The sequence below is a fragment of the Orcinus orca genome, chromosome 2 (assembly GCF_937001465.1).
Source record: "Orcinus orca chromosome 2, mOrcOrc1.1, whole genome shotgun sequence".
Classification (NCBI taxonomy): domain Eukaryota; kingdom Metazoa; phylum Chordata; class Mammalia; order Artiodactyla; family Delphinidae; genus Orcinus; species Orcinus orca.
This window is the reverse complement of record NC_064560.1, coordinates 176221644-176237627: the sequence shown is the minus strand read 5'-3', so window position 1 is coordinate 176237627 and position 15984 is coordinate 176221644. Positions and strand designations below refer to the sequence as shown.

At 46.6% G+C, this 15984-nt stretch overlaps 1 protein-coding gene across 2 annotated transcripts in view; it reads left to right on the top strand.

Moving 5' to 3' along the window:
- POMT2 (protein O-mannosyltransferase 2) overlaps positions 1 to 15984 on the top strand; it is a 47709-nt gene that overhangs the window by 6081 nt on the left and 25644 nt on the right. For both annotated transcript variants that reach the window (XM_049705305.1, XM_004262278.4), the window contains exons 2-8: positions 2046 to 2130; positions 6656 to 6760; positions 8516 to 8624; positions 10749 to 10857; positions 12327 to 12486; positions 13858 to 13964; positions 14744 to 14826. In XM_049705305.1, coding sequence (XP_049561262.1) covers positions 2046 to 2130; positions 6656 to 6760; positions 8516 to 8624; positions 10749 to 10857; positions 12327 to 12486; positions 13858 to 13964; positions 14744 to 14826 — 758 coding nt within the window. The remainder of the gene's footprint in view (positions 1 to 2045; positions 2131 to 6655; positions 6761 to 8515; positions 8625 to 10748; positions 10858 to 12326; positions 12487 to 13857; positions 13965 to 14743; positions 14827 to 15984) is intronic.

Below are 15984 nucleotides of genomic sequence, written 5' to 3'. Positions count from 1 at the left end.
TGCAGGGGGTTGAATCACAGCTGAGGAGTATTGATCTTGGGGAATCCGCTGTTTTATAATAACCAGTAAACAAGACTGCTCTCTGTCCCGAGGGAGACGTGGTGTCTTCCTCAAGGTTGCTGCAAGCATACCCCTGAGAAGTGGCCTGAGTAAAGAGCAGCCAGGACCTTGCATTCTTGGCATAGCCTGCAAGGCCTGCAGAGCAAGAGAGAGCCAGAGAAGACCGTCCATCCCACCGCAAACACGCAGTAAAAGCCAAGAGGAAGCGTGACTATTGCTACTAGTTTTACTTGAAGTAAAAATCTTACACCCCTTTATCAATATGTTTCCAAACAGACTTCAAAACTAACCACAAATGTTGGGACAGTTTAAATAGTGCCCAGCATGTGTGGGACTTTATAGTCTGTAAAGTTCTTTCCCATGTGTTACCTCATACCTGCCTCCCTGCGAGGTGGACTGGCAGATGCTACTGTTGTCTTCATCACGTAGATGAGAAAAGAGATCCGGAGAGGGTGAGTGATTTTGCCAGGTCATGCTCCCACAGTGGGTGGCGGAGCTGGGACCGGATCTCTCTTTTTTCTGCAAATGTATTTTGTCACACTGCTTGGAAGTTATTTTTCTGTTTGACATCGCCATGTCACTGTCCTCATTTCATGTCAAGCCATGTGCTTAGCAGACGCAGAAGTAGATTTACCCTTCTGCCTGTTTATTAGACCCAGTGTATAAAACACACAAACAAAAAAAAGACCCTGCATTTTTGGTAAGAGCATGTTTTGCCCCTTATTCTGTAGGACAGTGATAACTACTTATAGAAGCTGACCTGGGGATGGATAGTCACTAGAAAGCAACTGTTCTTCTTAGCTGCAGGGAGAGATTGAAAAACAGAAATGGCCAGGTTCTGCTGGGTTACTAGCCTGCCGCTGTGAAGCCCCCGTGTAGGGTGGGAAAGGTTTACTGTGGTTGTGTAGAAGAACAAGATTTTTGCATTGTGTTTAAAAGCTAGTGTATTAGAATCACTTACTTGCAAAATAATTTTTAAATAATTTGTAAATAATGAGGATAGGTTTTTAGACTGGTTGTTAACTTAGTAAGAAAGCCCTCACTTTTTATATACTTGTTAGTTCATTATAATAAGGTCAGTGAGTTCATAGTTAGCAGGTTAATTATCACAAGGTTGGGAGCAAAATCAGACTCCAGGCACAACCATGGTCTATAGGCTCTTCCTGATCAGTAGCCCACAGTGTAGTTTGTAACAGCAAGAGTAATGTAGTTTCTAGTAGCAAAAATAGTCTTAGGGTTAGAAGTTAGCAGACTTGGGGCTTCCCTGGTGGCTCAGTGGTTAAAAATCCACCTGCCAAGGCAGGGGACACAGGTTTGAGCCCTGGTCCAGGAAGATCCCACATGCCGCAGAGCAACTAAGCCCATGTGCCACAACGACTGAGCTTGCGCTCTAGAGCCTGTGAGCCACAACTACTGAGCCCATGTGCCACAACTACAGAAGCCCACGCACCTAGAGCCCATGCTCCACAACAAGAGAAGCCACTGCAATGAGAAGCCCTTGCACCACAACGAAGAGTAGCGCCCGCAACTAGAGAAAGCCCGTGCGCAGCCACAAAGACCCAATGCAGCCACAAATAAATAATAAATAAATAAATAAACTTATTTTTTAAAAAAAGTTAGCAGACTTGGAAGAAAACTCTTATTGCAAAACTTTTTATAGTATAGGAACTCTTCGCCTTTTTAAAATAAATAGAAACTCAAGATACAGAATAAGTATAGATTTAACTTAAATTTATGAAACTGGTTGGTAAGTATTTGCTAGCCTTTCTCAGCTGTCTAAATGAAGATTAAGGAACAGCCTGATGTCTTGCTTCCTCAAATCACTTGTGTCAAAAGCTTTTTTTTTTTTAATCCAGATTTTCTCATTAACTGCTTGAAACTTATAACCTTTGGTTTTAACTGTAATTTTAACCATGCTTTATTAAGGCTGTTTGGGTTGTATGATAATTTTAAGAATTTCATTTCTCTTTCTGTTTTCTTTTTAGTTGGGATGAAACTCACTTTGGAAAAATGGGAAGTTACTATATCAACCGCACCTTTTTCTTTGATGTGCACCCGCCTCTGGGAAAGGTGAGCAGTGTGGTGAATGACGGTGCTCTCCTAAGAGTTGGAGCCAAGTCTTAGATTTGGATTTAATTCTTGGGCTTGTAGAAAGAATTCCCTGACATTCCAGAACAGCTGCTTTCATGGGAAACCTTTGGTGTTTTTAGGAGTCCTCTGGGCTCAGAAATGGAGAGAGATTCCACCAACTGATGGATGGATAAACAAAATGTGGTATTATCTATACAATGGAATATTATTGAACCATAAAAAGGAGTGAAATACTGACACATGCTGCGACGTGGATGAGTCTCATAAACATTATATTAAGTGGAAAAAGTCAGACATAAAGGGCCACATATTATATGTTTCCAGAATTGGCAAATCCACAGAGACAGAAACTAGATTAGCAGTTGCCAGGGTCTGGGGGGAGGGAGGATTGGGGAGTGACTGTAAATGGGTGTGGAATTTCTTTTTGGGGTGATGAAATAGTCTGGAATTAGGTAGTGGTGATGGTCGCACAACCTTGTGAATAAACTAAAAGCCACTGAATTGTACACCTTAAAATGGTGAATTTTATGGTATATGAATTTTACCTTAATTGAAAAAAAAAAAAGAGATGGAGAGAAGGAATCTGTTGCATAAAAAGCAGAAATAGCTTAGGGGAGCTGACTGTCCACAAGGGCCTGAAACTCCTTCCCACTCCCCGTTCCCAGCGTGCACGTTGTTTGGCTTGTTCCTTTCACATGATGTACAATTAGAAATTCCACCAATCAGAATTCATTTTACTCTCTTAAAAACAAACACCCCCGAGAAGGCTAATGGATTAGCCTTGGCATTTCGCTCAGTCCTTTCTTCCTAACTGGAGGCTGAGCTCTCTGGTACTAAGGGGACAGGAATTTGCCTGGTATGAAGATGGGGAGTGTTCTTGGAGCGTGGAGTACTTGGGGATGAAGGCAGGGGGTGAGGGGTGGCAGGGGTGGTGACTGTGACAGGTGGGCTTAGGGGAAAAGCACCAGAGCATGGGGTAGGGACCAGGGGCAAGGCCCTGCAGGTGGGAGCGGTGGAGAGGAAGGTGGGATAGGTGGCCTCTTCCTTCCTTCCTTCCTTCCTTCCTTCCTTCCTTCCTTCCTTCCTTCCTCCCTCCCTTCCTCCCTCCCTCCCTCCCTCCCTCCCTTCCTTCCTTCCCTCTCTTCCTTTCTTTCCTTTCTTTCTTTCCGGGTCTCAGTTGTGGCACATGTGATCTGTAGTTGCGGCATGTGGGCTCTTAGTTGCGGCATGCAGGATCTAGTTCCATGACCAGGGATCGAATCCGGGCCCCCTGCATTGAAAGCGTTGAGTCTTAACTGCTGGACCACCAGGGGAGTCCCTAGGTGGCCTATTTCAAAATTAGCTCCGAGCCCAGAGAAGGAGCAAAAAATGTAATGCCTCTTTCTGTCTCCTTTATAAGATAACAACAATAAGATTGGAGCAATTGAACAGTCTCTTTTAGTCACTTTAGATGCATTAACTTATATAATGCTCAGGACAACCTTATGAAGTAGGTACTGTTGTATCCTCATGTTACGGAAGGGGAAACTGGGACTCAGAGACGATAAGTAGTTTGCCATAGGGATTAAAGCTAGTAAGTGGCAGCTGGTAAGGTTCAGACTGGCTTAGAGTCTGCTCTGTTAACCATTATACCACTGCCTGATGAACTTGCCTTGCCCCAGTATTCGGGCAAGTACATCTGTTACCGCTGTAGAATTAAGCCACAGAACGTGCTGAATATTTGCACTGGGCTAGCCTGGGACCCAGCCCGCCAGTAGAGGAGGAAACCTAGCCCAGTCTTTCATCTGGGGACTGCCTGTCTGTTTTTGGAGTCTGCTAGTGCGCAGCACAGTGAAGGCGTGTGGAAAACACTTGCTGATTTGTTTTTGCTGAAGCCTTCCCTTCCTCACATGTGGCCCCTGTGTGAAGGGAGAAATGTGAGGCTTCTTTCTACGGCTGCCCCCAGAGAGTGTGATCCATCTGCCCCTCGAATTTATCTCCTGATGGTCCTGTGCTCTACATGGACAAAAGAGTGATAAGCAAAGTAGCTTTCATAGGTTCTGAGGCCAAGTCAGTCCAAGAATCCAAAAGCTCCATGAAGTGGTGAGTAGAACGTTTTCTCCTACAGTACTGACCCCAATACCTGCCTCTTCACACTGGTCCCAGCCCTGGGCGCCAGGGGCTCCAAGGAAATAGGTACTTTTAAAAGAAATAAAAATACCTGCACATAGCACAAAGTTTGATCAGTACAGAAGGAAATAAAAGGTCAAAAGTTACCTTCCCTCACATTTTTATTCCTCAGAGGCAGCCAGGGTCACCTTTATTAACAGTTTCTTAAATATCCTCTCAGAAACTTTATACAAATATAAGTGTGTATGCATTTCTACACACATATATATTAGCACACGGGAACAGCACATTATATATGCAAATGGGATCAGGCTAAAATTGTTGAGCAACTTGTATTTTAAACATAATATATCTTAACTTCTTTCCACATCAATACATAAAATGTACCCCATTCTTTTTCATGGCTGTAGATTATTCCGTTATACAGTTGCGCCATAAATTATTTTGCCTCTCTTCAACTGGTGGGCATTTATGTTATTTCCAGTTTTTAGCCATTACAAAAGGTAGTGCAATGAACATCCTTGTACATTTATCTTTTCATAGTTTTGCAGGTGTAGCCAAAAGAGCCTCAGTGGCTGAACAAAAGAGTCAAATAATATGCACATTTAGATTTGTGTTAGACATTGTTAAGTTTTCCTGCAAAAATGCTGAGATACTACATACCCACCAACAGCGTATGAGGGTGCTTGCTTTCCTCACATTGTTGCCAGCACTGGTATGATGATACTTCCAAAATTTTGCGAATTTGAGAGTAAAAACTGGTATATCACTGTTTTCATTTGCGTGTCTTTCTGAATTACGTTGAACATTTTTCCATATGTTTTTTAGCCATCTGTGTTTTGTTTTCTATGAAAACATTTTTCTAGTAAGTTGCTCTTATTCTTATTGATTTGAATGAGTTCTTTAGTTAGTAAATTAGCTCAGGGCTACTTTTAACCTTATGGAAACTGAGAGGGAGCTGAATTTTGAGTGCTTGTTAAACGCTTGTCAGAGTGCTAAGTGTTTTACCTACAACATTACCTCTAAGCCTCACAACCATCTGCAAGGAAGGTTTTATTACCTGTAGGTAAGAGATTATTATGATCAGAGAGCTAGTATGGGGGGCTCTGAGATCCAAACCATCTGTGCATTTCTTCACTCTACCAGACCAGCCAGGAAGTCTGGGGATTTATGCCAGCACCAGGCGGGTCTGTCCTCTGAGATCCCAGGGGGGAAGGGACATTCATTTGATTGTCATTTGTCAGTTTAAGTTCACCTGGGTATTCGGATGGCTCTGTCTTCTCAATACCTTATATTACTTTACATTAAATTAATTAATATTAAATTAACTTCTGGACCCTGGGATTCCTTTTTTTTTTTTTTTAAATAAGGCTTCATAATAATTTACTGCTGAACTTTGGCTTCTGTACCTTGACACAGAACTACAGAGAGTGACTGTGTTTAGAACTACTTAGAGAAAAAAGTGAGCTGGTTAGTGGTCCAAATCCAAGCCCGCACAAGCAGCGTCGCTGGGAAGGGCTTTCCCTCCACACAGCCAGTGTATTCTGCCCCTCCACACAGCCGAACCCGAGCACAGGGGTCAGGCCAAGGCAGCCTGGGGCCGTTACAGATGCTTGATATTTGCTGACAGTTTTTATGTTTTAGCTGCTTCTGATTACGTGTGTGGAAAAGAAAATTTCACACTGTTGACGGTCAAGGAAAGACAGAAATGAAGAGGCTGACCCTCTCGAACGTTTTGAAGCATTTACAGCTCACAGTCTAAGTTTACAGTTGATTTGTTCTGTTTTGGGAGGTGCCAGGTGGCCTCCCTTTGGAATACTGGCGGTAGGAGAAACCAGTCCCAGGCCTTTTGGCATTGTTTCCACTGGGCCTTCTCTCTTCCCCTCTGGGGAAATGCATCTGTGTTTGCATTCTGCTTTCCCATTTTCTTCCCTTCTCTCTATTCCTGGTGTGTAGCAACTTGGCCACTTTCCTCCCTCCTCATTCTGACTTGGAACCTCATTTTCTTTTCAGTGGCCCAGTCTCCCAGGAATCAGCCCCTGCCCATGGCCTCCCCCATGAGCTGTCGTGTTTTACTTCATAACAAATGAAAGAAGGCTGAATGAGAGAGCCCCTCACTGGCCCTGCCCTTCGAATTGTGGGATATTTTTTCTTCCTAAATACTCAGTCTGCACTGTTCCCAAGAACTTGACCTTAACACAAGAGAGGATTTGTTTCAGGCAATGAGCTCTGTAGACAAAAGATTCTTTGCTCTGCAACAGCTGCCGGAGAAAATGTCACAGTGGGAGCTCCTTCTATGGACAGTTGTCAAGGGAAGCCAAGGTCTGGGCGCAGCTGGAGGGAAGTTCAGGGGGCGGAGGCATCTTCTCTCTGAGGCCTCTCCTTCTCTCCTCAGATGCTGATAGGCCTTGCTGGCCACCTGACTGGATATGACGGCACCTTTTTGTTCCAGAAGCCTGGGGACGAATATGAGCATCACAGCTACCTGGGAATGAGAGGAGTAAGGCTTCCTGACTTGCTATTGCCCGACTCAACCCTGGGGCCACGCTCAGTCATAAATGTGACAGCTGGAAGCCCTGGAGTGGTGGCAGGTGTAGATAAGGGGACTTTGGTGGGGGAGCATGATTGGACCTGTGCCCTGTAGTAGAGATTCAGAGCTGGGGTGGGCGGGAAGGAAGAGGGAGGCCACAGATAATAAGCGATGACACAGACAGGAGCAAGCGCACCCCGTCACCTGTTCTCCTGCCAACGTGAGGCATCAGATTTCAGATCAGAGGGCAGCCCGGGACTCAGGCAGCCAGGAATCTCCTGCAATCCCAACATTGGCCTCAGCACATTGGCAGGCTACGCGTCCTTCCCCTGCAGCCACAACTGCTAGGGTGTTGCCTACCTCTGAGGGCCTTTATTAACATTTCAGCATCCCCACACCCATGTCACCAGGTTCTTCTTTCTTTCCCCACGAAGTGTCGGGCACACAAGGGGTTTTCCAGTCTTTTAAGGGAAGTGTGTGTTTGCCTGGTCCCTCTGTGCTCTGAGTCCCAACACCAGCCTTGATGGGGCACGGCAGGGCCTAAATACCCAGCTGTCTGGGGACCTTGTATCTGGAGCTAATGAAACCTGTGGAGACTGTCCTCAGTGTGGCGCTCTCAGAGCAGGTTGCATTTACAAACCCCTTTCCTCAAGGAACCGCTTTATCAAAGCAGTTTAGATAAATGCCATGGGATTACTTGGGCTAATCACTGGCTTGTTTGTGTGGTCATACCATTCCATATTAAACAGGAAGTATCCACTACCCTCAAGTTCATATTCTTAAGTGATTCTGTGTCTTCCTAATGATGTTTGAATACCACATAGCATGCATAATTGGATATAGGCCTGACTCACTGTGAACTTGCTATGGAAATGAGAAGGCCAAATATATCAGCCCTGTTCCCTTTCACACTAGAGCACATTGCTTTCTGCTAACAAAAAGTGACCACCCAAATGTGAGAATTTCCATTCCCCTGGGTTTGTCTGATTACTTTTGATGGACAGGGTAGGGGAATGGAGAGAACTCTGGTGGTTAAAAACAAAACAAAACTGAAAAACAACCCTCCAGATGCTGAAGTGTCAAGCAGTCTTTTTTCTAAAATCAAAATACAACCTATAGATTAAAGAGTGATTCCTGGTGTGATTGAATAAAAGGACCAAGGGAGAAATAACAGAAATAACATTAGAGTTCTTTAAAATATTAAAACACCTTCAGAGAGGTATTTCTCAACTTGCACCCAGTTTCATAACAGAAGCTAGTGTTTATCAAGAACTTTCTGTGTGGTAATAAACTTTAGCTCATTTAATCTAAAAAGTAAACCCTATGAGGTAGGAACTCTTAAGTTTCACATTACACAGAAGGAGAGGCTGAGATACAGAGACGTGACTTTGTCAAGGTCACAGCTAGCAATGATGGGACGGTCCGTTCCCGGAGTCTCCCACTTGAAATCGTGGGCCGTCTTGCCCACACCTCCCTGGCTGAACTTCGCTGATTTCTTGTCAGTGCACAAGTTGGTGCTTAGTGGGAACGTAAATGTTGCTTGATTTGATGCTTCACTGTTACACCACCCCTTTCATATTTAAACATATTGCAGGTGATTTTAGATCACCAAGTCATGCCATCATCAGGGCCCTCCATCTTAAAAGATTAGTTTGTACCAAGCCAAGTAGGTCCCTGATGCTTTGCTTAGTTAGTTACTTGACTGCTTCTCCCGTTCTTCCATAGTTCTGTGCGTTCCTCGGCGCTTTGCTGATCCCCTTTGCCTACCTCACTGTACTGGAGCTGTCCCAGTCCCTCCCGGCAGCGCTGCTCACGGCTGCCCTCCTCACCTTTGGTAAGTTGTCCTAGACCACGTTTCTTGGGATATTGACTGCCACACTATGAATGTAGCTAGAAATCAATATACTTAAAGATCCTGTCTACGGGCCCAGTTCTTAAGTAACTTGAGGATTGGGTAAATGTACTACAAGTCTCCTTTTATTCACTAGTAATACTTACATATATAAATACTTATATGTAGCAAGCCTTTATATTTTATTGGAGTGGTGAGTTGGTATGGGTAATCCCAAGGAATAGATTATCTGCAAGTTACCCACATTTGAGTTTGGAATGGATAACAAGTTTATGTGTGCTTGTGTGTGCTTGTGTGTGCGTGTGTGTGTGTTTGAAGGAGGCTTACAGTTCTAATTCTGCTTCTCTTAGGTTACTGTCAAGATTAGTTTGCATTCCTTAAACTAATTTCAACTGAATGCAAAGGTAGATGCCACAGAAGTAGCTGGGTGGCAGAGGATAAAATGGGAACTTTATTTCTGTGGATAATTCTCACATGGCTAATTGAGAGTTGATCCAGAGAAATTGATCCTGTTTTTAGCCTTGCTCATATGAAAGTGAATTCCTGACCTCATAGAGCTTAACATTTGAAGAAGTCCAGACCAGTTTCGGTGGTTAATTTAGGGGCGATTCTGGCTTTGTTTTTTTTTCTTTGTCTTCGTTGGGTCTTCGTTGCTGCGCGCGGGCTTTCTCTAGTTGAAGTGAGCAGGGACTACTCTTCGTTGTGGTGTGCGCGCTTCTCATTGAGGTGGCTTCTGTTGTTGCGGAGTATGGGCTTTAGGCGCTCAGGCTTCAGTAGTTGTGGCACACAGGCCTTAGAGTGTGTGGGCTTCAGTAGTTGCGGTGTGTGGGCTCAGTAGTTATGGCTTGCAGGCTCTAGGGTGCGCAGGCTTCAGTAGTTGTGGTGCACAGGCTTAGCTGCTCTGCGGCATGTGGGATCTTCCCGGACCAGGGATCAAACCTGTGTCCCCTGCATTGTCAGGTGGATTCTTAACCACTGCACCACGAGGGAAGTCCCTCTGGCTTTGCTTTGACAGGTAATGTTGCAAGACTACAGGGTCTCTTTCTAGAGGACTGGTGGCTTTTCCCGTGCGTCTTTAACTTTCCTCTTCAGTTATTCGTTTATTCATTTTTCATTCCACAACTATTTTCAAGCATCTACTCTGTGCTAAGCCACTTTCTTGGCCTCAGAGGATACGCTGATGAGACACTGCTATCATGGAGCTTGCTCATTAGTGGGGCAGATGATAAATAAGCAAGTAAATTAAGTCTGTAATGTAACACCTTAAGCAATACGTACAATGTAGAAAATAGGGTAGGGTAGGGGATAGAGTAATGGGGAGTGATTCTGTTTTAGGCAGGGTGGTCTGTGAAGAGCCCCCTGAGGAGGTGGCCTTGAGCAGAGACCTGAGTGAAGCCAAAGATTAAGCCATGCAGAGATCTGAGGGAAGAGTGTTTAGGCAGAGGAAATAGCATGTGCAGTGGTCCTGGTGCAAGGCGGCACTTGGTGGATTCAGGGAACAGCAAGAAGACCAGTGAGGCCAGAGTAGAGTGAGTGAGGCAGAGGGTGTTGGGAGAGGAGGCTGGATGAAGGCTTTAGTGGCCGTCTTGAGGCTGTCTGAAGGAGCTTGTTAGTCTGAATGAGATGGGAAGACATTGGAGGACTTAGGCCAGGCCATGATGTAATGAAATTTTGTTTAAAAGAAAAATCGCTTCAGCACCTGCATGGAGAATCAACTCCCAACAGAGACTTCATATGAAATGGTAAGATTCTTTCCTGGGTGAATGTAGTTTGTGGCTGCATAAGCATGGTAGCAGAACTCCCTTTTTGATGGTGGAAATTAGCAGGAGCCCTCATCTCAGGATCACTGTATCTGAATGCATGACATGATCCCTTTGTGGGTCAAGGGCCTGGAAGCAGTGTGAGATATTCTTTCATATCATTGGGCTTTGGTGTACCCCAAAGCTGTGGCCTTCCACCTTCCAGATGACTCAGTTGCCCGTCTAATCTTGACTGTACAAATGCAACTAAGCACAAGGGGGACTGTTTCTTACCACTGGGGTGTTTGGTTCTCAGGGGGGCCCATCTCTGATTCCACTTTTTGACCACTGAGCTCATGTTTTTCAGACACAGGATGCCTCACTCTGTCCCAGTACATCCTCCTTGACCCCATCTTGATGTTCTTCATCATGGCTGCCATGCTGAGCATGGTCAAGTACAACTCCTGTGCCAACAGGTCAGAAATACCATCTTTGGGAGGGGGTGTCAGAAGCTGTGGCAGCTCTGGAATTTATATAATGGCCAGGGACAGGGTGGGTGTGATGCCTAGGGTGGGGGGCACCAGAATAGATATTGCCTGGGAACTGTTTGTCTCCCTGCCCTCAGTGGTTGCAGCCAGTCCTGACTTGGTGATGGGAATAAGGTATATAAAGTTTGGTTTGAAGGGTCTGCATCAGTCAAGAGGATCCCTGCAGGCCCCAGTCAATTCTAAAGCTGTTCTGGAGGGCCTGGCCTGCTTCCAGAATAGTCCCTTCCAGATCATCCTTCTGCCTCTGAGAGAGTAGAGTAGGTCATTCATTTTATTCAGACCAAAAGAGCTGGCTCTGCTAAGGCTTTTTCAGAAGTCACTTTGGTTTCGCCACAACCAAGCAGTGACGACCAGCTCTCTCCGGATTTGGGTTATCTTCTACTTGCACCACATCCCCTTCCACCTGCCATTTCTTTTTTTGTTGTTTTTTTTTTTGCGGTACACCGGCCTCTCACTGTTGTGGCCTCTCCCGTTGTGGAGCACAGGCTCCGGACGCGCAGGCTCAGCGGCCATGGCTCATGGGCCCAGCCGCTACGCGGCATGTGGGATCTTCCCAGACCGGGGCACGAACCCATGTCCCCTGCATCGGCAGGCGGACTCCCGACCACTGCGCCACCAGGGAAGCCCCACCTGCCATTTCTTGAATACATGCTATGTGCCAGGTACTGTGCCAGGAGCTAGAGGTACAGGAACACATAGGTCTTGGCTGTTCAGGAGCATTTGCTGTGGCAGGGGGTCAGCCAGGGGATGAGGAGACTGCAGCTCAGAGCACCAGGTGATCTAAGTGCAGCAAGCCTGGGAACCGACTGCTGGGCTTAGCACTGTGCTCCCCCGCTGGCTGGCTGTGTTACCTAACCTCTCTGGACCTCGAGTCCTCGAGTCCTCGTGTGGAAGAAGAGGCTGATGACAGGATCTGCTTCCAGGGGGTTGTAGGGAAGGCTAAAGAGTTAATACGTGTGAAGTGCTTGCAACAGTGCCTGACACATAGTAGGCACTCAGTAACTGCTGGCCTTTACAGGGTCCAGAGGTGGCACAAAAGACAGGGCTGACTGAATCCATCAGGCTTCTCTGGATTTTCCTTTTCCTTCCACTTGATTGGCCACCACTGAAGAATAAGCCCCTTGCTTACTTAAAGCCCTGTAGCGAGGAAAGCGATGGCGCGTCTCCCCAGGAGAATCACCTACTGACTCTCACACTGTGCTTCCTGCAGTTTCAGGGGTTTCACAGACCACCTCCTCCTTGGAGCCATGCATGGTCCCTGAGGTTGGGAGCCCTCAAGAGAGAGGCCACAGTGCAGCCTCCCAGAGTCAGAGGACCTCTGCCTTCCCCATTGCTGCTCTTGCTTTTGAGTTTGGTTCCAGCTGCCAAACTGAACTCTGTGCCTTGTTGATTTTCAGGCCCTTCTCTGCCCCCTGGTGGCTCTGGCTCAGCCTGACTGGCGTTAATCTAGCTGGTGCTCTGGGGGTCAAATTTGTTGGCCTCTTTATCATCCTGCAAGTGGGGTGGAACACCGTTTCAGACCTTTGGCACCTGTTTGGAGACCTCAGTCTTTCAATGGTGAGAACCCAAGTGCTTGTAGAAATGTCTTTGCTCCCGGGCTCCTCGCTTAGCAGAGCCAGTGGTCTTTCTCTGCTTCTGCTGCAGGTGGCAGAACAGCTGTGTTCTGGGCCCGAGGTGGGCTGCATCCGGCTGCCCTCTGTAGGGAGCAGGGCAGCAGGGAGTGGGCCATGGCTGACAGGCTGGAGAGGTATAAAGAGGGAGGATGGACTGATATCCTTGGGATTCTCTTTTGGCATTTGTTCCTGCATTGGTTTTTAAATGCTTTACAAACAACCCAGCCTGAGGATTCTGTCCATCTGGGCTCATGCCAAATGTGTGACAGACACTGACTGCCTGGGACTTGAGGTAAAATTGGTAGACTGACTTCCTGAACTTAAAATTTTCTTTTCCTGACCCAGAGTCTCTGCATCTGGAGGCTGGTAAGGGCCTTATGGTTTATTACAATATTATTTATTAAGAGCTGAGTCTGTGTCAGGCAGTATGCAAAATGCTTTACTTTCATCATCTCATTTCCTCCTCATAACAAACCCGTGAGGCAGGTAGTTATTACCCTCTTGCCAAATGAGGAAATTGAGACCTAGAGAGGTAATAATGTTCCCAAAGTCATACAGGTAGTAAGAGGTAGATCTAGGATTCAAACAGACGAGGCTGACTCCAGGCCTGAACTAGTGATACTTTGCTGTAATGCACCTCTGAACCAAAGTCCCAACAAGTTCATTTATTCATTCAGAACATATAGACAGACCATCCGCTAAGTGTGAGACACAGAATATGCAGATGATTAAAACAAGATTCCTGCCCTCTAGAGACAATGGAGAGAGAGAAATAAGAAAGAAAGAAAGAAAAGAAAAAATAAGTCATGGTCCAGCCAACAAAGGCTGTGAAAGCACAGAGGAGAGCACAAGCCCAGTCTCGGGCAATCCAGGAAGGCTTCTAGGAGGAAGCTGAGGCCTAAAGTTAAGATAAGGAGCAGTTATCAATGTGATGGGTGGGGCTGGTACAGTGCAAGAAACATGGGGAAAGTGCAGGGCGTCAGTGTGACTAGGATGGAGAGGGAGTGATGAGTGACGATGCTGAAGATGCAGGCCACACCTTGGCAGTAACGCGGGGACAGCCCGGGGTCCTCGGTGAGGGTCTGGACAGGCAGCGGAGGGCTGGCCCAGGTTCAGCCCCCTGCAGTGCTTGGTTGGTGGGGGGTGTTATGGGAAGGCTTAGGGTTTCCCCATGTCTTTCTTTCTTGATAGCCATTAGTGTTTCAATTGTTTCTGATTATGACTTGCACATAAAAACTTACAGATAACACACATGTCAGGCATAAGGCAAATAATGCCTCATATGCCCAGCACCCTGCACTGGCTTGGTTTGCAGGTGACTGTGGGAAAACATCTGACCGCTCGCATCCTGTGCCTCATAGTGCTGCCGCTGGCTCTCTACACGGCCACGTACGCTGTTCACTTCATGGTGCTGAATAAAAGGTACAGCCAGAGCCTTTCCAGTGTCTCACTTCTGGTCTTCCTCTTGCCTCTAAGCCTATGGAGGGGCCGTGTGATTTCCTGGGTCTGGTTGGGATGCTCGGAGGGGACCCAGGGTTTTTTTTCTGTTGGTTTCCTCTTATGTTCTATCTTTTGGGTACCCTGGCCTGAAGGAAGAAGAGAATGTTCTAATAGCCAAACTGCCCCTTATCCCTAAACACAGTTCCTTGTGCTTAACAGGGATGGGCCACCATAAGCATGTGCAGTTGGAGTGAGGATAATAATAACAATAACACCAGCAGCAGCTCCCATTTAACAGGTAGTGACTATGTGTCAGGAACTGTGTTCAGCATTTTATATACGTTATCTCATTTAGTCATAATAATTCTTTTTTAAAAAAAATTTTTGGCCGTGCCACACGACATGTGGGATCTCAGTTTCGCGACCAGGGATCTAACCCGTGTCCCTTGCGTTGTAAGCACAGAGTCTTAACCACTGGACCACCAGGGAAGTCCCATAATAATTCTTTTGATTTTCTTTTTTAAATCCCTGAGGCTAAACAAGGCCAGGTATCTTCCAAAGTTCACCTAGCTAGTAAGTGGCCGAGTTATAATTTGGACCCCAGTTTCTCTGACTCTATCCCCCATGTCTGTCCACAATACCACACTGCCACTCCCTTGTACTTCTTTTAAACCAGCTGTGCAGAGCTCTTCCTAGGGCTCCTGGGAAATCACAGTTTCACTCCATTAATTTGGCTGTCTTCTCTCTGCCTTTCCCCACAGTGGTCCTGGCGATGGCTTCTTCAGTTCTGCCTTCCAGGCCCGGCTTTCAGGAAACAACCTTCACAATGCTTCCATCCCTGAACGTGAGTGTCTCTTGTCCTTTACAAAGGTAGGACAGAAGGGATTCCTGGGAGTTGTATTGGAAAAGATGATATGACAGCCTGAGTTATTTTAGATGGGCAAAGTGGGAGAAAGATCCAGTTAAATCTGGTCCGAGCACTCAAGAGAGTGAATAGGAACACAGGAAGTGCAGAGGAAGACGTCCTGAGCAACGAGCTCTTTGACCCTAAAGAATAACTTGTCCGTCGTGGCTGTGGGAAGACCAACAGAGAGAATCTGGTGAAGGAACAAGGCCCTTCAGGGCTAGAGGTCAGTTCCCACCAGAGTATCCTGCTACTCGCATCCATTCACTATTCACACCGGGTAACTGAGCAAGTGTTAGCCACATTGGAGGCTGTAAGCGGATGCCCTCCAGAGTCGAGAGTCTGGAGTAGAGTCTGCAGTAGAGGACCTCTACATGATGTGACCGTATGTGTTAAGTATAGAAAGAGGGAACGCAGAGCTGTGGGGATCAAAGGTGTAAGAGATCACTTCTGTTAGGGGGTTGGGGGGTGACAGAGTGAATGAGTTGCCTTGGAGTCAGGCCCTGGAAAAATGGGTAGGTTTCAGCAGAGGGAGATGGGGGAGAGGGCGTATCAGGCAGAAGGGAGAGCATGATCAAAGCCAAGAGCAGGGCAGAATTTAAGGCATAGGTTATATGCAGAAAAATACTGGAAGATAAGGTTGACAAGATAGGTTGGGCCCAGGTCATTATTTCCTGGAGGCAAGGACAATGTCTTTTAGTCTCTCCAGGGCCTAGAACACAGTGGGCCCACCCAGAGTGTGGAAAGAATGAAAAATAGGAAAGCAGGCAAAAATTGGTTCGGAAAGGCAGACACTGGATTCCACATTGGAGAAGTCAGCCTTGAGTTGCTTGAGGAAATCCATGCAGTGGGGCCAGTGGGCTTGGGGCTGAGGCTTTCAAAGGAGGACTAGCCAAGTACGGGATGATCGATGCTGTGCAGTGGCTGTGGTCTGTGAGGAAACTGTAGAAAGAGGAAGACGACAGGGTGCGGTCAGGCCACTGGGCATGCAGGAGGAAGGGGCTGCTCAGGAGCAGTCCGTGAGGGAGTGTGGGGTTGAGAAGGGGGACAGAGCATAATCGAGAAGCAGCTGCGGTCAGCAGCGTGCGGGGCTGCGTG